The sequence below is a fragment of the Protopterus annectens genome, chromosome 6.part0, assembly GCF_019279795.1.
Source record: "Protopterus annectens isolate FY-2018-M chromosome 6.part0, PAN1.0, whole genome shotgun sequence".
NCBI lineage: Eukaryota > Metazoa > Chordata > Ceratodontiformes > Protopteridae > Protopterus > Protopterus annectens.
In genome coordinates, this window is record NC_056737.1 from 224,199,998 (window position 1) to 224,222,167 (window position 22,170).

Sequence of the window (22,170 nt, forward strand, 5' to 3'; positions counted from 1 at the left end):
AGGAAACTTGGGGCTGACTAGGTTGCCCTGCAAGACTGCAGAGGCAAACCCTGCCCTGGATTTGGAGAAGAGAGGCAGGTGGCAATGTCTGGTAAAAGTGTGAACAGATGTCCAGGTGGCAGCCTCCAGGATGTCCCTGGTGGGGACTCCTCTTTGAAAAGCTGCAGAGGTGGAGGCTGCTCTGGTGGAGTGAGTCTTGACCCCCTTTAGGGTGAGGCTTTCCATGTTGTTTGTAGCAGAAATGGATGCAGTGTGCTATCCACTTGGAAATGGTTTGTTTGGAGATGGTTTTGCCTTCTGCCCCTGTAGCAAAGCTAACCAGCAATTGATCAGACTTTCTGAAGGATTTAGTCCTGTCTAGATACAATCTGAGCTGTCTGTGCACATTCTATAGAGTGGAGGATCCTTTCCCCCTTGTTCTGGGGATTAGCGGAAAAGGTGGGCAAATGAATGGATTGGTTGAGAGCCACACTGGACACCATCTTGGGCATGAAGGATGAGTTAGATCCGAGGGATACCCTATCAGCATGGAAGATGATGAAGGGTTCCACAGCTATAAGCGCTTGCAGCTCTGAGACTCTTCTGGCTGAAGTGATGGCCACAAGGAAATTTTAGCTCTGCAGAATTAGCTGGTTCGAAGGGGGGCAGGGTGAGCTTTTCCAACACAAAGTTAAGGTCCCAAGCTGCGGTTGGTGCTCTTCTGGGTGGCCTCAAGTTGCTAGCCCCTCTTAGGAACTGTCTGATCAAAGGGTGTGAGAAAAGGGGCTGCTCAGTGGGAAAATGAGCAGAGATAGCAGTGACATGAATTTTTATAGAGGTGAAAGAGAGGCCACTGTGTAGTAGGTTAGCTAAGTAAGCTAGGATGAGAGGGAGATAGGGAGGGAGGGCTGTGCCATACGGACTCCCTTAGCCTGAATCCAGGTGCAAAACCTTTTCCATTTGTCAGCATAAGACTTTCTAGTGCTAGGGCATTAGGCCTCACGTGTAACATCTAGAACCGGTTTACTGAGGTTGGCAGATTGATCGGGGGTTAGGGAATAAGCCAAGCTGCCAAATTGAGTGTCTGCAATTGGGGATGCATGAATTCCCCCTCCTCTCTGGGTCAAGTGGTTTGGAATCTGAGGAAGATGCCATGGTGGCAGTGGGGACAGGCTGCGCAGCAAGGGGTACCAGTGCTGACGAGGCCAGTCTGGAGCTATAAGAATTGTCCTTGGTTTTTCCTCCTTTATTTTGAGCAGTACCCTGGGGATGAGAGGTAGTGGAGGAAAGGCATAGGCCGATAGATTGACCCAGGGGAAGGACAAGGCATCCACTTTCCAAGCCATGTAATGATGCTCCCTGGTGCAGAATTTCCTGAGTTGACGACTGGTGTAGGAGGCAAACATGTCGACCTTCGGGGTGCCCCATTTCTGAGTTATTAGGGTGAAGGTTCTTCTACTGAGCTGCCACTCGTGTGGGTCCAGAAGCTTTCTACTTAATTGATCTGCCAGAGAGGTGAGAACACCTGGTAGGAATTGTGCTAACAGGTGCAGCTGCATTACAGAGACTGTGTGTCAAAGGGTCATGGCCAGCCTGCATAGAGGGTAGGAGTGAGTCCCTCAATGCTTGCTGATGTACCACATTACAGTGGTGTTGTCTGTTTTGATCAGGAGAACCCCTGGGGAGAGAAGGGGCTTGAAAGCTATAGAGGCATGCTGGACAGCCATCATTTCTTTTTGGTTGCTGTGCAGAGGGATTTGCTGCGGGCTCCATTGGCCCTGTACACACATACCAATAAGGTGTGCACCCTAGACATAGTTTGATGCATCTGTGGTGAGGGTCTGGGCGGCAGGGAGTGGTGAGAAAGGTAGTCCCTTGTTGTGGAAGCATGCTGTTGCCCACCAAAGAAAATATTTTCTGAGGCAAGCAATTATAGGTGTAAGAGTCTCCAGGTCTTGAGACTGTTGAGACTAAAGGCTTTTTAGTTAGGTACCACTGAAGTTTCCTCATATGCACTCTGGCATATGGAATGAGTAGTATGCAAAATGCCATGAACCCCAGAGCCTACAGGATCTTCCTTACAGATATAACTGGGGTCTGGTGGCTATTTGAGAGAAGTAGGCTGTCAGGAAAATTTGCTTTTCTGGTGTAAGGAATGCCATCTGGGATGCTGTGTCCAGGCTTGCTCCCAGGAATATAATCCTTTGGGTGGGCACCTATTTGGATTTCTTTTCGCTGATTGTGTACCCTAGGGAGGTTAGTAGGGACTTAACAAAGGCCAGGTGCTTGAGCAGCTTTTCCTGGCCGTCTGCCTGAATTAGGCAGTCGTCTAAGTATGGGTAAATCTGGATATTCCTTTGTCTGCAAAAGGCAATGGATGGAGCCAGACATTTTGTGAAAACTCTGGGAGCAGTAGATAAGTCAAAGGGAAGCGCAGAGAACTGAAAGTGCTAAGATCCTGCGCTGAAACTGAGATATTTCCTGCAGGATTCCCTGATAGGAATGTGGAGGTAGGCTTCTTTTAGATCTAGGGTGGCTAGCCAGGCATCCTTGGAGGGCATGGGTAGCAGCTGCTGGAGAGTGAGAATTTTGAATTTTGGGATCACCAAGAAAGTGTTTAGAATGGATAGATCGAAGATGGGGCACCAGGTGCCCTCTTTTCTGGGCACCAGAAAAAGTCTGGAGTAGAAACCTTGGCCTATCTGTTCTGCAGGAACGTGCTCTACTGCCCTCATAGAAAGCAGGGAAAGGACTTTGGTTTTGAAACTCTGCCCACTGGTTTGGAGGTAGATCTGTGAACCCTTTTGGGGTTGGAAGTGTGTGGAAAGAAACTTTGCATCCCTGAGACACTATGTTGGGAACCCAGTGGTCGCTCGTAATGGTGGGCCAGGTGCTTGCATGAAAGGAGAGCTTTCCTCCTCTGGGTAAGTGAGTTGGGCAGAGGGAGGTGAGTCATTGGGAGTTCTTACCATAAGGGGGTGGCTTAGAACTTCCTGGTTTTGAAGTGGAGGTAGTCTACTGCTTAGATCTCTACATTCCCTGTGGCTGCTGTCTGGGGGGGGGGGGGGGGGTCTGGTTCCCCGGGTCCTAGGATGAACTGGCTTAGTGGGAGCAGGAAAGGACCAGTGCTCGGTAGGTCAATGCCTGCTGAACCTGGGTGGCTGGACCTGTAAGAAAGCCTTAACTGTCTGCATACGATTTTGCTTTTTCTTCCATTTTTTTAAGACCTAAATAAGTTGTCTTTGTGTAAGGGGGATCCATCAATTTAGATTTGACATGGTCTGGCAAGGCCTGTTCCTTAAGCCATGCATGCCTTCTAATGACAGATCTGGTGACTGCTGCCCTGCAAGAAGCTTCTAGGGCATCAAAACCACAATGCAAGGAGTGTTTAGTTACTTGACTTGCAGAATGCATTAACTCTTGTAACTCTCTAGATTCTGCACAAACAGGAAAGGAAGACATTTTTTGTTTGAGGAGTTCCAGGGTATGTTGCTGAAATTTTAGCATACGGAACTGACAATTTAGTGCCCTGATGGCAAGAGTAGCTGAGGTGTATACTTTTTTTTACCCCATCTGTCTAGTGCTCTGGAATCCCTATCGGAGGGGGTGGGATTCTTAGCAGATGTTGCTTTAAACCCTTTAGGTCCTTGAGAAATTACCTCAGGGTCAGCAGTAGGATTTTTAAAAAGAAATTTGTGAGTCGGGGACTCTACAGTACCGGTCTGGTTTTCTAGGTGCAGGAGGGAGGGTCTCAGGAGTCGAGATGGATTCCAGGAAAACATCCTCCACATCATCCAGGACTGGGGGGGATGGCCAAGGGTCTTTGCTGTGGAAGATCTATGAATTCCCCGAGTCTCTTTTTAGACTGAGGGTAGTCCTGACTCGCCCATTGGAAAGGAAAAATCCTCTGGGGGAGAGGCTGAAGGGATGGAATCCTCTGCATCAGAATCCTCATAAGTAGAGAGAGGTTGCATGTCTTCATATTCAGATGCATCAGAGTCATCTGACTCTTGTTCACACAAAACTACAGGGGACAGATCTCTTCCTTTTGGAGGGGGTAGCTTGGCTTCCCCTGATCAGCATGATACGGTCTTCCACCATTTTAAGCATTTGAGACGGAGGCAAGGAAGCAGGTGCCTGAGATTGGGTCATCGGTTTCTTGAGTGTGGTTCGTACCCTGGGCCTAAGAAACTCTGTCATTTTCGAAAGAATTGTAGTTGCGAAAGAAGACGTTGATTTGTGTCGAGAATCGGTAGTGCAAAGGACTTCCTCAGAAGCCGGTGCCTGCTCAGCCGCTCTGGGCCCATCCAAGGTAGAGACGACCACAAGATCCTTAAATCGAAGAAGAGTTTTGTGGGATACCACACTCCGAAAGGGTCTCGGTAGCAGCCTGTGAATCCACAGAAGCGGGCATCAGGGGCTGCGAAAGTGCCTCACTGAGGACCGGAGAAATGACTACTAGCTTAACGGGAGTGTCGTCGGTAGGTTTGGACCTGTGCAGTCTGTCTCTGTCTTTATCTTTATGGTTTTTCAGAAGATCTGCTGTCAGATGGCTTACTGAAGCCATATCGAAGTTCAAGGACTGTAAGCGAAAATATCTAGCTACAATAAGGGCCCAACAACGGATAGTTCTGGCATTGAACAAAGCACAGAAGCGACAAAGTACAGTTTTGTACCTACCATAAATGTAGATGTTTGAGTGCTAATACAGCTGCAGTAATCACAGATGGGTTCTCTGCCGTCAGGCGGTCCCTCGGTCGGCCGAATTCCAAAGTCTTGGTCCAAGGCCGGTTGTCGCTTTCTCTTCTGACGTCAGTGAGGCCACAGTATATAAGACACAGCCGACGCCATGTTCTTCAGTCTTTCTTGCCCCAGATGTCAGGTGCCCCCAGAAGGAAGGCAATACATAAACTATGCTTATATGTATATACAAGTAATGCAATATAATCCAAAATCAGTGGTTACAAGCAAATAAACCATAGAAGGATAACCCAGTCAGGTTGTATGAAGAGGTTGTTAGGCCCCATGCCTTTACCAAGTGGGGAAGGAGGGAGGAAACCTGTACTGCAGCTGTATTAGCACTCGAACATCTACATTTATGGTAGGTACAAAACTGTACTATGTTCATCGTGCATACAGCTGCAGCAATCACAGATGGGTAGAGTCCCAAAGCTACGCACAGGGTGGTAGGTACTAGGAGGAACTGGGTTGAGCCAGAATGCCCTGCAAAACAGCAGTGGCAAAGCCTGCTCTTGTTCTGGAATATAAAGGCAGGTGGTAGTGTTTTGTGAAGGTATGTACAGAACTCCAAGTGGCTGCCTCCAAAATATCTTTGGTAGGAACTCCTCTGAGGAAGGCTGTAGAGGTAGCTGTGGCCCTGGTGGAGTGAGATCTGATACCTGTAGGCACAGATTTCCCATGATAGGAATAACAAAACCGTATGCAATGGCCTATCCACTTTGAAATAGTCTGCTTGGAAACTGGCTTCCCTTGAGCCCCTACAGCATAGGACACCAAGAGTTGTTCTGATTTCCTGAAGGACTTTGTTCTGTCCAAATAGTAACGTAGCTGCCTATGGATGTCTAAAGAATGTAGTAGCCTTTCCCCTTTGTTTTGAGGATTGGGGTAAAAGGTAGGAAGGTGTATGGCTTGATTTAAAGCTACCCTGGATACCACTTTAGGCATAAATGATGGGTTGGTACGAAGGGCAACCCTGTCCTGATGGAAAATGAGAAAGGGCTGCACCGCCATGAGGGCCTGTAGTTCCAAAACTCTACGAGCTGAAGTGATAGCCAGAAGGAAGGCCGTTTTCCAGGACAAATATTGCAAATCTGTCGAGGCAGCTGGTTCAAAAGGAGGCAATGTTAATTTTTCTAGTATGTAATTAAGATCCCAGGCTGGTATTGGTTGTTTCCTTGGTGGTCTTATATTCTTAGCCCCTCTGAGGAACTGTCGTAAGAGTGGGTGAGAAAATAAAGGAGGATCCGTGTTGAATTCTGCAGAAATGGCTGAGGCATGGATTTTTATGGAAGAAAATGAAAATCCACTGTTCAGCAGCTCAGCTAGATACTGTAATACCGGAGGCAAGTTCAGTTTTCTAGGGTCCTGGCCTTTTTTCTCATTCCAAGAACAAAACCACTTCCATTTTGCGGAGTAAGCTTTTCTAGTAGATGGCCTTCTGGCCTCCAAAATGACATCCTGCACCTCCTTGGAGAGTAGGGTCTGTTGTGGTGTTAAGGAATTTTCCATGCAGCGAGATTGAGTGTTTTCAGCTGACTGTGAAGAGTTTTGTAGCTGTGCTGAGTCAGCAGAAGAGGCATTAGAGGCAGGGACCAGGGGGGAGTATGTGTTAGGCTCCTCAGCAGTGGGTACCAGTGTTGCCTTGGCCAATCTGGAGCAATCAGTATCATCTTCGGTCTGTTTGTTCTTGCTTTCAAAAGCACCTTGGGCAGAAGAGGCAGAGGTGGGAATGCGTAAACTGTCCATGCTGTCCAACTGAATGAAAGGGTGTCTACTCTCCAGGCCTTTGGATGAAAAGTCCTCGAACAAAACTTTTCCAATTGATGATTCCTGTGGGAGGCAAAAAGATCTATGTCTGGCCTCCCCCACGCTTGGATTATTTCTGTAAACACCTGAGGATGTAACTTCCATTCGTGTGGATCTGTCATATTTCTGCTTAAATTGTCTGCCAGCGTGTTTTCCAATCCTGGCAGGTACTGTGCTTGAAGTTCGATTTGCCATTCCAGAGCCAAGTTCCAAAGAGTCATGGCTAGTCTGCACAAGGGGTATGAATGTGTTCCTCCTTGTTTATGTACCACATTACCGTGGTGTTGTCTGTTCTTATTAGTAATTGTCCTGGATGCAAGAAGTCCTTGAAAGCTGTAATTGCATTTATTACTGCTTGCATTTCTTTTTGATTGATGTGAAGGTGCTTTTCCTCTTGGGACCATTTGCCCTGGATGCACCTGTCAGTCATGTGCGCCCCCCAGGCGTAATCTGAGGCGTCTGTTGTGATAACTTGCTTTGCTTGAGGCTTGCAGAATGGGAGGTCTGTGTTTGCTTGACATGCTTGGGCCCACCATAGAAATTCCTTTTGCAAACATGGGATTATTGGTATTATTGTTTCCAAACTGTGACTGTGTTGAGACCATAGATTTTTTAGGTACCACTGAAGTTTCCTCATATGCAGCTTTGCACATGGGATTAAAAGAATGCAAGATGCCATGAATCCCAGAGCCTGCAGGATTTTCCTTGCAGTAAGCCTGGTACTTTTTTCTAGTATTTTGAAGTACTGAGATAGTTGCCCCTGTTTTTCTGGCGTAAGGTAGGCCATCTGGGTGTTTGTGTTCAAGTTGGCACCCAGGAAAGTTATTTTCTGAGATGGTGTTAGCCTTGATTTCTCTTTGTTGATTGTGTATCCCAGAGCATGCAGTAACCGTGTCACATATGCCAGATGTTCCAGAAGTATGTGCTTGCTGTCCGCTTGGATCAGGCAGTCATCCAAATAAGGGTAAATTTGTATCCCTTGAAGTCTGCAGTAGGCAATCACTGATGCCAGGCACTTTGTGAATACTCTGGGCGCAGTAGATAAGCCAAAGGGCAATGCAGAGAATTGATAGTGGATTGAACCTGCAAGAAATCTGAGGCATCTTCTGCAGCTTTGTCTGACTGGGACATGCAGGTATGCCTCCTTGAGGTCCAATGTTACCAGCCAAAACCCCTTGCCCAGCATGGGAAGAAGTTGCTGTAATGTGAGCATCTTGAATTTTGGTACAAGTAGAAATGTGTTTAGGATGGATAAGTCCAAAATGGGTCTCCAGTCGTTTCCTTTCCTTGGTACCAGAAAAAGTCTTGAATAGAAACCTTGACCTTGTTCGTGAGAAGGTACCTCTTCAATAGCTCTCATGCTTATGAGCTTTGCAATTTGTAGTTGTGCCTCTGCCCTTTGATTCTGTGGCAGGTTTGGCATGCCTCTCATTTTTGGAAGTGTGTGAAATTGAAATTTGTAGCCTCTGTTTATAATGTCAAGGATCCATTTGTCTGTTGTGACCATATGCCAATTGCCTGCAAATAATGCTAGCTTTCCTCCCAAAGGTGCTGCCAGCTGAGACATGCTTGGCATGGAAATGAGGGAGTCATTGGGTTTGCTTCCTGTATTGTTGTGCACTGTCCTCGCCACCTCTTGGTGCTGGAGTTTGCCATTGTCGGCCTCTATATGATCCTTGTGATTGCCCTCTGCCCCTTGTGCATCTGTATCTACCTCTTTGGGGCTTGTCAGTGGCTGGAAAGGACCAGTTTTTTTGAAGGCCAATTTCTGCTAAAATGTGGAGGTTGGACCTGTAAAAAGGCTTTGACAGTTTGCATAGATTTGGCTTTTTCTTCCATTTTCCGTAGTATCTCCTCAGCATTAGTACCAAACAGCATATCCTTTTGTAAAGGAGCATCTAGAAGTTTAGCTTTCACATGATCAGGCAAGTTTTGTTCTCTAAGCCAGGCATGTCTGCGTATGACTGATCCTGTAGCAGCCGCTCTACTTGAGGCCTCTAGGGAATCATAACCACATTGTAAAGTGTGTTTACCCACTTGCTCTGCACTATGCATCATATCCTGTAACTCCTTTAAATCTGGTTGTTCAGGTTGAGACATTTTATTCCTTAATTGTGATAACAGGAACTGTTGATATTTAAGCATATGAAACTGACAATTTAAGGCCCTCATGGCTAGGGTGGCCGAGGTATATACCTTTTTTCCCCACCTTTCTAAAGATCTTGACTCTCTTTCTGCAGGAAGTGGATTTTTGGTAGTGGAGGCCTTCAATCCCTTGGGGCCTTGTGAAATGGTTTCAGGGTCAGCATTATGGCTTTTGAAGAGAAATTGGTGAGAGTTAGGTGCTCTGTAGTACCTATCAGGTTTGACTGGTGCAGGAGGCAGAGAATCCGGGTTAAGGCAAGCCTCCGAATAAACATCATCAAGTATGTCCAAAACAGGGGGTATAGCCAGAGGTCTGTGTTGAGGTAACAAAAGAAATTCCCTAAGTCTTTTCTTAGAATCTGAAAAGTCTTGGCCTTCCCAATGGAAGTGTTCCCTCAAGGTGTGCAAGGTTTCCCCAAAGGAAAAATCCTCAGGAGGGGATACAGAAGGGATGGACTGCTCTGCATCCGAATCCTCAAAAGGGGAGTAAGAGTGTTCCTCTACATCAGAATGTTCTGATAAAATGGATCCCTGATCAGAAGAGGGAGAATCTTCCTCCACTCTGGGTCTGGAGGGGGTTGAGAACCTCTGATGAGTAATTAAATCCTCAGCCATTTTAAGCATCTGTTTTTTAGGCATGGGACCTGGGGATGGGGCCTGTGCAACAGGCCTCTTGGGATGCCTGGCTGCTTTGGATTTAGTAAAGGCCTTAATAGAAAAAGAAGATGAGGGTCTAAAGACACCATGGGTGGAGGTGGACCTGTCCACATTAGTAGGCTCAACATTAGCAAAGGCTTCGGTGGTTGTAGGCTGGAAAAGGGCCGAGGTCCCAGCGGTCTCGGGTACAGAGGACACCGCCAAAGGAGTGTCGTCGGTAATCAGGGACTGCAAAGGCATCTCGCTGAGAACCGGACCACGAGTAGCCTGTTTTGGCGTGGTGTCGGCGGGGACCGCGGTCCTCGGTCCTTGTCCTTGCATTTTTTGGACAAAACGGTAGTCGGAGTGTCCGATGACATCTTATAATCGAAAGCTTTACCAAAATAGTGTTGGGCGAACTCCGCCCGATGCTTAATAGTGCGTTTATTGAAGGTAGCGCAAAAGCGACAGCCCGAGACGTCGTGGTCTGGGCCTAAACAAGGTATGCAGAGGGAATGGAAATCCTTATGCGGTATTTGCTTCCCACAAGAAATACAATTATTAACTTTTTCTGACATCGGTCTGAGGCAAGAAAAGTTTCCCCAACGGGGTACTTAGCTTTAATGAAGACTTCGGTTTCCAAAATTTTCCTAATTCAGGAGCTGGCCGACCGGCACTTGCGAACTGCTTCTGCTTCAGGCACCGCGCGGCAAAAAAGACTGGAGAACATGGCGTCGGCTGTGTCTTATATACTCTGGCCTCACTGACGTCAGAAGAGAAAGCGACGACAACCGACGCCGGACCAAGACTTTGGAATTCGGCCGACCGAGGGACCGCCTGACGGCAGAGAACCCATCTGTGATTACTGCAGCTGTATGCACGATGAACATCGGGGGACGTCGTGGTCTGGGCCTAAACAAGTGACAGTAAAAATGAAAGTCTCAGTGTGGTATTTGCTTTCCAGAGGTGAGACAATTGTTAACTTTTTTTGACATCTGTTAGTGCAAGAAAAAAGAATCCCCAATAGGGTACTTTGCTTTAGAAGACTTCAGCTTCAATTCCATAGACGAAACTCAGGTAGCGACCAACCGGCACTCATGCGAACTGCTTCTGCTTTGGGCTCCACGGCAAGAAATACTGATGTAATGGTGTCGGCTGCCTTATTTTATACTACTGACGACCTGACGTCAGTCCTGAAGTGACAGCAACCGACACAGAAATACTAAGCCTCTGGTATTCGGGCCAGCCGAGGGCTACCCTGGCAGGGATAACCCAAACGTGATGACTGCAACAGTGAAACATGGAGAACATCTCTGCAGCCTATGCAGAATTGTTCACGGAGACATAGTACAAGCATGTCAATAGATGCATGAAGACAGCTGTGCTTGCCAGATATAAGCACAGGACAAACTAAAAAAAAAAAGGGCCACCCTGGTGGAATCCCAATACCAATAAGTTGTACAACAAAAGAAAGTAATGATAAAATTAGGAAGTGCATCTCCTGGCAACATAAAAACTCTGACAATTTAAACCAGCAACTCAGAGGGCAAATCAAACCTACCCAAGCCAAATTTGAGGTAAAAATGGCATCCCGGGCCAAGAATAACTGTAAGACTTTCTTAGCTATATCTACATCTTTATGGTCAGTCTTTAAAAGCATTTATTGAAAAACTTAAAGACAAAAAGTGGTTTTACACCTTCTCACTTCTCAAAAAAAAAAAAAAAAAAGGAAACATCATAGTAGTCCAACTCGATAGCTTTTTTTGTACGAGTCACAGAACACTATTTTGGTCAGTCATTCAAAAACATCTCCACTTAGTTCACAAACCCTCTAAGAATGTAAAGGGATATTTTAAACAATCTCCTTTATTACATTAAATCATCTCCTTTACCACAATGTCATAGCAACACAAAATAAAATTCCTAAATATTTACTAAAATTAACAGGAACAAACTGGGATATTTTCTTGCATTAACATTTTCAGGGAATTACTTTCAGACATAGTGGACACAGCCTTGCTTCATGCCAACTAAAATCAGGCGCACTAAATTTCTCACAATAAGCTTAATTATTCAAGCTAACACATGCAGCACATGAGATAACGAGTGAACTTGTACTAGGTACATACTCCATACGAACTGCAGGAGGAGTCAATACTAGACACTCTGCAGGTGCTGCGAAGAGCACTTCTGGCTGAGATCAAACTCTGAAACAATACTAATTTCATGAACTTTAACCATACTTTGACTTAGGAATGGGGTCCATTCCTGCCATGGTATTAGAAACCCTCAAAATTTGGAGAAATTAAAAAGGGAAAAGTTTACTTACTTTCTAACAATTTTCGAGAACTCCACCCACTGCTTATAACCTCATTTCCAATTTCACTTCAATTTCTGGCCAAGTATCTCCCATTAGGAGATAACAAGGTTCCTTTTGGCATCTACAACATGATGTTAGGCCTCATAAAAGTAGAATAGCTCAAGAACAACTGCAGAAGAAACATGCAAAATCTTGACATTGGATAGATGCACAAAACTTCATTTTCCACACATGTGAAAAAAAGCCAGATAGTTATTAATATCCACCAGTCGAAAAATGAGATGTACAAGCCATGGAGGGCAGTCTTCAAATGAAGAGGTGTTTATTTGCATATCATATTTGCTCAGGGTTGGTCACTACAAAGAGAAGCACTGCTACTGGAATGATGCAGAAAATTATGCTCAGAGACCAAGCTTAATCAAATAACATTTTCATGCAAAATAAACATTTATGATGGCTAAATACAGTACTGATTGAATCTTACAAAATGCAGATGCCTGTTTCTTATCCTGCCTATGCAAAAATTGAAGGGCTTTCAGATACTGCTTCAGTCCCAAATACATACAAATTCTTTAATAAACTGTCAATTTCCATAAAGCAAAAAATACCTTTTCCATCTGCTGCCACTCCAAAGGATGACGCAACCTGTTAAAAAATGAAGAAAAAAAATCAGTATTTGCTCAGAAATTAAACAAGTTCTCCCATTTGCTACTTAACAAGCTTTTGTCCTCTGCAGTCTCCATTTCATAAAAAATAATAATAATAATAATACAAATAACTTGGCTGCCATAAAGCTGCTGAAAACTATTTTTATTAAACAAGGTTACAAAAATATACTTATTCAAGATGACTCTTCCAACTGGTGAGAATCATTTACAGACCTGCAATCTTGTCTCAAAGCCTATTTAAGCAGAACTGTTATCTTCTTTGAGATCATTTAAACTGCTGGTTCGTGACTACTTGCCCTATCTCAAGTGTAGGTTCAGCAAAGAATGAAGGCAATGAGCATATAAGTTTCATACTGCAGTCCTGGTTGTTTAGTTCAGTTCCAATTTTCCTACTGTATTACTGATGAAGTCACAAAATCACATAAGAAAAAAATGAAAGCAAGTGCAGCTCAACTTATGCATGCTTATCCTAACAGCAGATCTGTAAGATACACACGTACATTTTTTTTTTTTTTTTTACATACATGTAAACACACGTGCGAATTATACGCAAAAACACACACATATGCACGTGTACTACCTAAAGTCAAAAATGTACAAAACTGAACCTAAATCAAGTCAAAATACTGTAAGGAAAAAGAAATACAAAAAACATTTCCTGCGGGGGGGGGGGGGTAGCAAGCCCCACTGTGCCACCCATACCCCCTGCTACTTACATATACCAACTTCAAGACTGCACAACAGCAGGGAAAGGGCAAATTCCCAATCCCAAACGTAACGCTAAGTAATGCCAGCATTCTGTTAACATAAGACTATTCAATTGTTTCTCCATATACATCTGTATCTCTACAGATCTAAATCTACATACATACACGTATGCATATACATACACATATGTAAGAGTATGTTTATGTACATATATATATATATATATATATATATATATAGATATATAGATATATATATAGATATATATAGATATATAGATAGATATATATATACATACACATACACACGCACGCACATATGTAACATACACATGCACACACCCTTGTGTGAGTGCACATGCATAAACATGCGCATGCAAACACGTGTGCATTTCATACAAATATATTCACACATACACATAAAGATTTCTGTCTTAAAGTATTACACTGAATAGTCTCACATACCAGGTGAACATAAAAATGGACTTTATATAAATAATAAACCAGCACTCTGGTGTGATAAAAAAATAAATAACTTTTATTCCCTTACCAACAATCCATAAACAAAACACTCGGTTCACATGCATGTAAAACAAATAAAAAAACGGCTTCATGTGTAAGCAGAAACCAATTTAATAAAACGTTCTTAAAACCAGCAAACAAACTGCAGCTCAGATTTGACTTGGGCATTTTCTCCCAATAACCGAGTTTCATCAGATGAAGCCTAATTATTGGGAGAACGCTCCAAGACAAATCTAATCTGCTGTTTGTCTACTGGTTTTAAGTACTTTTTATTAAATTGGTGTCTGCTTACACAAGAAGCCGTTTTTTTATTTATTCAACTTTTATTCCCTTCTGCAGCTGGAAGAATGGTATAAACAGGATTTGCTTACAGAAGCTTCATCAGTATCTAAAAAATTAAACCATCTCTTCCCTTTATATGACACCACAAAATCATGTTATTAATAAACACCAACAGCACGTAAACTATTTTTTTGAAAACACAAGCAGTATGGCATGAAAAAAGTATTACCAGGCAATCTCCCATCCAAATATAACATGATTGACCCTGCCTACCTGCAGATCAAACATCAGGCTCATTCAATGTAATACGACTGTTCATTTTGCTATTTTTTTACACACATTATAGGTGTTAACTGAGACCAGCATCCAAAAAGGAAAAAATCAATTCCTTTTATATGACACCACACTTGATGTGATAAATAAAAACCAGTAGCATGCAAACCAATTAAAAAAAACAATCAAGCAGTACAGTATTAAAAATGAAAGTTACTTATTTACCATAATGACAGATCCATGTTGTCCCGGTTTTGTCCCATTCAGCATTTGGGTTGTTGGATCTGACCAGATACAACCTTGGCACCTTATACCAGAGTACTGGATTCCAAGAGCTCTGACTCCTCTCCCACCACAATTCCCTCCTTTTAACTGATTTTCCTCAGACAGTTTGCTGACTATAGTAATTATACACCAAAACTACAGAGTGGAATAAGGGAATCCCCAAACATTCCACAATATGAAAGATCATGTGGAACAAACTGACAGGTTCTTAAGTCAAGGTCTGTCAAAGCCCCATGCGGAATAGCAATTTGAAAGTGGGAAGAAGGGAGAGAGGAATGTTGAATTGGAAGAAAATGGGGCAACATGGATCTATCATAATGGTAGGTGCATAACTAACATTCCATGGTGTCTATTTTCGTCCAATTCAACATTTGAGACAGATTCCCAAGCTACCTAAAAAGGTTGTGTGGACTCAAGAAAGGACATGCCTGAGAACTGCAGAGCTGAAGGAAGTGAGAGCTCTGGATTGTACATCCAATTTATGATGCACTAAAGTGTGAGCTATTGACCATGTTGCACAGACAGGCACTCTGAAAATGCTGTTTAAACAGCTATTACTCTGATGGAATGAGCCTTAGGTTTTGAATGCCTAGGCAACCCATGTGTTTTGTAAACAAAGGAAATACAATCTGCCAACCATTTAGTGTGACCTTTGACACCTGTTGTCATAGCCTTATTCGGGTCCAATTTTCTGAAGCCTTTGATGTGAAGCAAAATCCGTCTGTTGACATCTAAGGTATGAAGAACATGTTCACCTTTGGTAGAAAAAGTTGGAAAAAATACTAGTCAATGTGTTTGTTAATTTAATTTTGCTTCAGATGTCACCTTTGGAAGAAAGAAAGGGAAAGGAATTGTTCTTAGTGAAATTACTGTTGTGGAATATAAGAAAAGGTGGTTTGAATTAGAGCGTTTGAAGCTCCAAAATTTATCTAGCAGAAGTGATGGAAATCAAAAAAATTGTCTTCCAAGAAATGCAAATCGGCTAAAGCCGTGGACTCTAAAGGTCTTAGAGGCAATGACTGAAGCAAAACTGCAACATTCTGTGGTGAGACTGAATCTTGAAAAGGGGGTCTCAACACAAATTTCCTTTAAGGAAACGTGTGGCACTTCTAGTACAGACTTCCTTTCTGTGAATTTGTGCAGAGCTGATTATAGCAGAGCTAAAATCTCCTGGCTGTGTCGGATCCTACTACCATCTGATTTACCAAACTCATAAGTACACTTTTTTGCAACTCTATTTTCAGTACACTGTATTTATATATTTGCTTTATTATTTCTGTCCTTTGCTGTCTGCACCATTTGTTTTTCCTTCCCTCCCAAGTGTTGTTGCTGTCTTTAGCTTGGTGGCTTTGGAATTGCCTGCCCCAGCTGTAAATCTGATTTTGGTCACTATTCCCAGTCCAATCTCATTTGATCACTCAACATAGTGCAGTGAGATCATTTGAGTAGGACTACCCTCTTGCTTCTTTGACTTTGGACACTCCTCTCTGTCCTATTTCATCAGCCCTGTGCACGGAGTAAAGAGATAGCACTTGGGAAGGCCAACCTCCTTAGTTCCCTAATCTTGAACTATCTTCCGCCTCCTCCCTCATCACCTTAAAAAAAATTTACACTTTATTCAGCTGCTTTTACTGTAATTGTGTTCTTCATACTTTACCTTATTTTTGCTGTGTGCTCTGATGTGTTCAAGTGCTTTTATTCTGCTGCATTAATTACTGCTCATTAGTAGCCTGATTAAATTTATCTGTTATGCTAAGCATTTTAGCTTTCATTTTAGCACTTGTGCTTCAGGCCAGTTACTTTGCATTTAAGAAGGTTCTTGTGGTCAATCCTTGACCAAAAACCTCTCTCCGTAAGTCAACCCAAGCATTCGGAACACTATGTCTGAACAATTCCCATCAGTTTATCCTGCCAGCTTGGTCGACATGGGCATAGAGAATGTAGCAACTGCCTCATGTTTACTGACAACCCTCTTCTCCTAGCACATAATTCTTCAACCTGCGACAAATGCATGTACATCAGTAACCTGGAGTCCATGCTCTCTCACGCCACAGTCAGCACTCCTGACAAAGAGGAGATTGCCAGTACAAACACCACACCACTCACATCACATAGCCAAGAAAGTACAGTTGTGTACCTACCATAAATGTAGATGTTAGAGTGTATTCACTGTTGCAGTCATTACACTTGGTTTATCCTGCTGGCAGGCTACCCGCAGTCGGCTTGAATTCCAAAGTCTTGGTCCGGCATCAGTTGCTGTCGCCTCTTCCCTGACGTCAGTGCACCAGGGGTATAAAAGATGGAGTCAACGCCATTTTCTTCAGTTCTTGCCCCAGATGTCAGGTGTCCCCAAAAGGATAAGCTAAAAAACATTGCTAATAAAAGCATGCACTAAAATAAACAATACCTTCATCTACAAGCAAATACACCACATAGGTTGTATAGGACAGAGAAGTACAGATAAGTCCCAGCAAAGAAAGGGGGATGGTGGGTGGGTAACCTGGACTGCAACAGTGAATACACTCGAACATCTACATTTATGGTAGGTACACAACTGTACTATGTTCATTGTATTTCACTGTTGCAGTCATTACACTTGGGTTGAATCCCACAGCTGAGGCTGGGCGGCTGGGTCTAAATAGAATTAGGAGTGGCTATACGGCCCTGCAAGACTGCAGTGGCAAAGCCTGCTCTGGATTTAGAGTGAAGAGGCAAGTGGTAGTGCTTAGTAAAAGTGTGCACTGAAGTCCAAGTTGCAGCTCCCAAAATATCCTTGGTTGGTACTCCTCTGAGGAAGGCTGCTGAGGTGGCTGCTGCCCTGGTAGAATGTGGTCCAATGCCCTTAGACACCGATTTACCATGTTGTGAATGGCAGAAACGAATGCAGTGTCCTATCCATTTTGAAATAGTCTGCTTTGAGATGGCCTTTCCTTGTGATCCTGCAGCATATGCCACTAAAAGTTGCTCAGCCTTTCCGAAAAGCTTTAGTTTTGTCCAAGTAGAAGCATAGCTGTCTGCGTATGTCCAAAGAATGCAGAAGTCTCTCCCCTTTATTCTGCGAGTTTGGGTAAAAAGTAGGCAAATGAATGGTTTGATTAAGAGCCACACTGGACACTACCTTAGGCATAAATGTTGGGTTTGTCCTTAGAGAAACCCTGTCCGGATGGAAGATAATAAAAGGTTCCACAGCCATTAATGCCTGTAACTCTGAGACTCTTCTTGCTGAAGTTATTGCTAGGAGCAGAGCTGTTTTCCATGATAAGAATTTTACCTCAGCTGTATTGGCTGGCTCAAAAGGAGGCAGTGTGAGTTTTTCCAAGACAAAATCGAGGTCCCATGCAGGTATTGGTTGCTCTCCTTGGAGGTCTTATGCTTTTGGCCCCCCTAAGGAACTACCTAAGCAATGGATATGAAAAACCAGGTGGGTCTGTATTGTAATGAGCTGAAATGGCAGAGGCATGGATCTTAATTGATGAGAAGGATAGGCCTTTGTCCAGCATCTCAGTTAGATATTGTAAAATCTGAGGAATATTTGGAACAAGTGTGTCAATTCCTTGCGCCTGGTTCCAAGCACAGACTCTCTTCCATTTTTCAGCATAAGATTTTTTGGTGCTGGGCCTCCTGGCCTCCAAAATGACATCCATAACTGCTTTAGAGAGAGGTGTATTCTGAATGGTCACAGTATCCACCATGCAGCTAGATTTAGAGTTCTGATTTGGCTGTGCAGGATCTGATTGTTTTGTTAGGTCAGTAAATGAGGAATTTGAGGCAATGTCCAGGCTGGGCCTTGGAGCAAGCTCCTTAGGATTGGGTACCAGTGTTGGCGTGGCCAATCCGGGGCAATCAGTATCATTTGTGGGTTCTCTTGTCTGACCTTTAGGAGTACCTTGGGGAGGAGAGGCAGTGGAGGAAAGGCATATACTGTAAGGTTGTTCCAGCTGAATGACAGAGCATCCACTTTCCATGCTTGTTTGTGATAAGTCCTTGTGCAGAATCTCTGAAGTTGGCAGTTGTGAGGGGAGGCAAAAAGATCTATGTCTGGGCGTCCTCATTTTCTTATCATGCTGAAGATTCGTGGATCTCGTTTCCACTCGTGAGGGTCCATGAGGTTTCTGCTTAGTTCGTCTGCCAGAGCATTTGTTTTTCCTGGCAGGAATTGTGCTTGCAGGTGTACTTGGGAAGTCAATGCTGTGTTCCACAAAATCATGGCTTGTCAGCAGAGGGAGTAGGAATGTGTGCCCCCCTGCTTGTTTATGTACCACATGACTGTGGTGTTGTCCGTCTTTATCAGCAACTGTCCTGGATGAAGTAGGTCCTTGAAGGCTGTCAGGACATTTTGTACAGCTAGCATCTCTTTTTGATTGATGTGTAGATGCCTTTTGGCTTGGGGGCCATGTGCCCTGAATACATTTTCCTGCCATGTGGGCTCCCAGGCATAATCTGATGCATCTGTTGTTAGTGTTTGCCTGGCTGTGGGTAAAGTGAATGGCTGTCCCTTGTTGTGGTGACAGGCCTGTGCCCACCATCGAAACTCCTGTTACAGGCAGGGAATGAGTGAAATTAATGATTCCAGGCTGTGGCAATGTTGAGTCCAAAGACTTTTTACGTACCATTGTAATTTCCTCATATGCAGTCTTGCATATGGAATTAGCAGAATGCAGGAGGCCATGTAGCCCAGTGCCTGCAGAATTTTTCTTGCAGATAACTGGGTCTTTGTTGCCATGTTTTCGAAGTAAGACGTTAATTGCCTTTGTTTGTCTGGCGTGAGATAAGCCATCTGGGCAGTTGTATTTAAGCTTGCACCCAGGAATATTATCTCTTGAGAGGGTACTAGTTTTGATTTCTTTTCATTTACTGCGTACCCTAGGCAAATTAGTAATCTTTTTACAAACGCCAGATGCTTTAGTAGAAAGTCTTTGGCCTCTGCTTGAATAAGGCAGTCGTCCAAGTAGGGATATATTTGAATTCTTCTTTGTCTGCAAAATGCAATTACTGGTGCCAGGCATTTTGTGAAGACCCTGGTAAGCCAAAGGGCAGTGCAGAGAATTGGTAGTGCATTGAGCCAGCTATGAATCTAAGGTATCTTCTGCAAGATTGTCTGATTGGGACATGCAGGTATGCCTCTTTGAGGTCCAAAGTTACAAGCCAAGCCTTTTTGCCCAGCATGGGCAAAAGCTGCTGCAGAGGCAACATTTTGAATTTCGGAACGTCCAGAAAAGTATTTAGAATAGACAGGTCCAGAATCAGTCTTCATGCTTTGTCCTTTCTTGGTACTAAGAAAAGTCTTGAGTAAAATCCTTGTCTCTGCTCTTGTCGTGGCACTGGCTGAATAGCCATCATGTCCATGAGAGATGAAACTTGGATTTTTGCCTCTGTCCATTGATTGTGTGGCAGGTCTGGCATACCTTTTGCCTTTGGAAGGGTGTGAAAGTGGAACCTGTAGCCCTGAGAGACTATATTTAAGACCCATTTGTCCTGGGTAATCATGTGCCAATTTTGTGAAAAAAGTGCTAGCTTTCCCCCCAAGGGTGCTGCCAAAAGATAAATGTTTGGCATTGGCAGAGGGAAGTCATTGGGACTGTTTCCTATATGGCTGTGTTTTTGTCTTCTCCGCTTTTGGAGGTAGAAGCACCCCACTGTTTGGGCCTGTATGAGTCCTGGGGCTGTTGTCTGCCTCTAGGGTGTCTGTATCTGCCTCTTTGTGGCCTGTCTGACACGGGAAAGGACCACTTTTTAGAAGGCCAGTTCCTGCTAAATCTGGGTGGCTGCACCTGTAAGAAATCCTTCACTGTCTGCATAGATTCAGCTTTATCCTCCATTTTCTTTAACACCTTCTGCCTTAACACCAAACAAAGTATCATGCTGTAATGGAGCATCCAATAATTTTGCTTTAACATGATCAGGCAGAGTCTGTTCCTTTAACCAAGCATGCCTTCTAATGACAGAGCCTGTTACAGTGGCCCTGCATGAGGCCTCCAGTGAATCATAACCACATTGCAAAGTATGCTTTCCCACTTGTACAGCTGCATGCAATAAATCCTGCAATTCCTTGTTCTCAGCACATTCAGAATTTGTCAACAATTTCTGTTTTAACAGAGACATTAAATATTGCTGATATTTAAGCATATGAAATTGACAATTTAAAGCCCTTATAGCCAAGGTAGCAGAAGTGTAAACTTTTTTCTCCCATCTATCCAGTGCCCTAGAATCTCCATCTGAGGGGACAGGGTTTTTTTGCAGTAGCAGCCTTGACCCCTTTGGGACCCTGTGAAAGTTTCTGGGTCAGCTGCAGGGATTTTATATAGAAATTTATGAGAATCTGGAACCCTGTAGTATCTGTCTGACTTAACAGGTGCAGGAGGTAAAGAGTCAGGAGACAGGCCGGACTCTGAAAATACATCATCTAAAATGTCTAGAACAGGAGGAACTGCAAGAGGTCTGTGCTGAGGTAGTAAAAGAAAGTCTCTGAGCCTTTTCTTAGAATCAGAATAATCTTGGCTCTCCCAGTGGAAATGCTCCCTCATGGTATGCAAGGTTTCCCCAAATGAGTAATCCTCAGGAGGAGAAGCTGAAGGAATAGATTCTTCAGCATCAGAATCCTCATAGGGAGGAATAGAGTATCCCTGTTCTGAAGAAGAGTCAGAAGAAATGGAAACCTCATCAGAGGAATCATATTCAGTGTCTTGCCTAGGCCTCTTATCAGGAGGGGGATGGGAACCCCTGATCAAAGTAATTAGGTCTTCGGCCATTTTGAGCATCTGTTTCTTAGGCATTAAGTCTGTCCTGGAGAGTGCTGTACTTGTTTCTTTTTCTTTAAAACTGTTTTAGTCTTTGTTGCTGAAGTTGGCTTGATATAAAGCTGTGTAGGTCTGAAAACACCCACAGAAGCCAATGCCTGCTCAGCGGCTCCGGACCCATCTGAGGGATTAGTTTCCGAAGGCCCAGTACCTTGATTATCCAGAGACCTAGCTGTCTCCACGTGGGAGTCAGAGGCGGCCTGTGGCTCCGAGGTAGCGGGTGTCAGGGACTGCGAAAGCACCTCACTGAGAACCGGCGACTGGCCTAGAAGAGGCTTCATCGTCGGTTTTGGACCTCGGATGCCTGTCCTTTTCTTTTTCCTTGCGCTTTTTATGAACTCCGGTCGTCGGCTGTTCTGACGGCATTATGTAGTTAAACCTTCGGCCAAAGTAATGAAAAGCAAAATCGTACCGACGCTTAATACTCCATTGGTTAAATCTAGCACAAAACCAACAACTAGCAACGTCGTGGTCAGGGTCTAGGCAAGGAATACAGTAAGAGTGAAAATCCTTATGAGGTATTTGCTTCCCACAAGAAATACAATCGTTAACTTTTTCTGACATCGGTCTGGAGCAAAAAAAAAGTTTCCCCAACGGGGTACTTAGCTTTATAGAAGACTTCGGATCTGAAATTCAATTTCGAAAATCTCAGGAGTCGGCCGACTGGCACTTGCGAACTGCTTTTGCTTTGGGCACCGCGCGGCAAGAACGACTGAAGAAAATGGCGTCGGCTGCATCTTTTATATCCCTGGCGCACTGATGTCAGGGAAGAGGCGACAGCAACAGACGCCGGACCAAGACTTTGGAATTCAGGCCGACTGCGGGTAGCCTGCCAGCAGGATAACCCAAGTGTAATGACTGCAACAGTGAAACACGAACATCAACACACACACACACACACACACACACACACACACACACACACACACACACACACACACACACACACACACACACACACACACATGCAAAGGTCCTCAATAAAACCTTACCTAAACAGCAGAAAAGTA

The 22,170-nt window shown here is 44.0% G+C and overlaps 1 protein-coding gene across 1 annotated transcript in view; it reads right to left on the reverse strand.

The window, feature by feature from the left end:
- The window catches only part of PCNX1 (pecanex 1), a 3,150,868-nt gene that overhangs the window by 2,692,399 nt on the left and 436,299 nt on the right, over positions 1-22,170 (reverse strand). Inside the window, exon 4 of the mRNA XM_044073489.1 lies at positions 12,235-12,271. Within this exon, the coding sequence (XP_043929424.1) occupies positions 12,235-12,271 (37 nt within the window). The remainder of the gene's footprint in view (positions 1-12,234; positions 12,272-22,170) is intronic.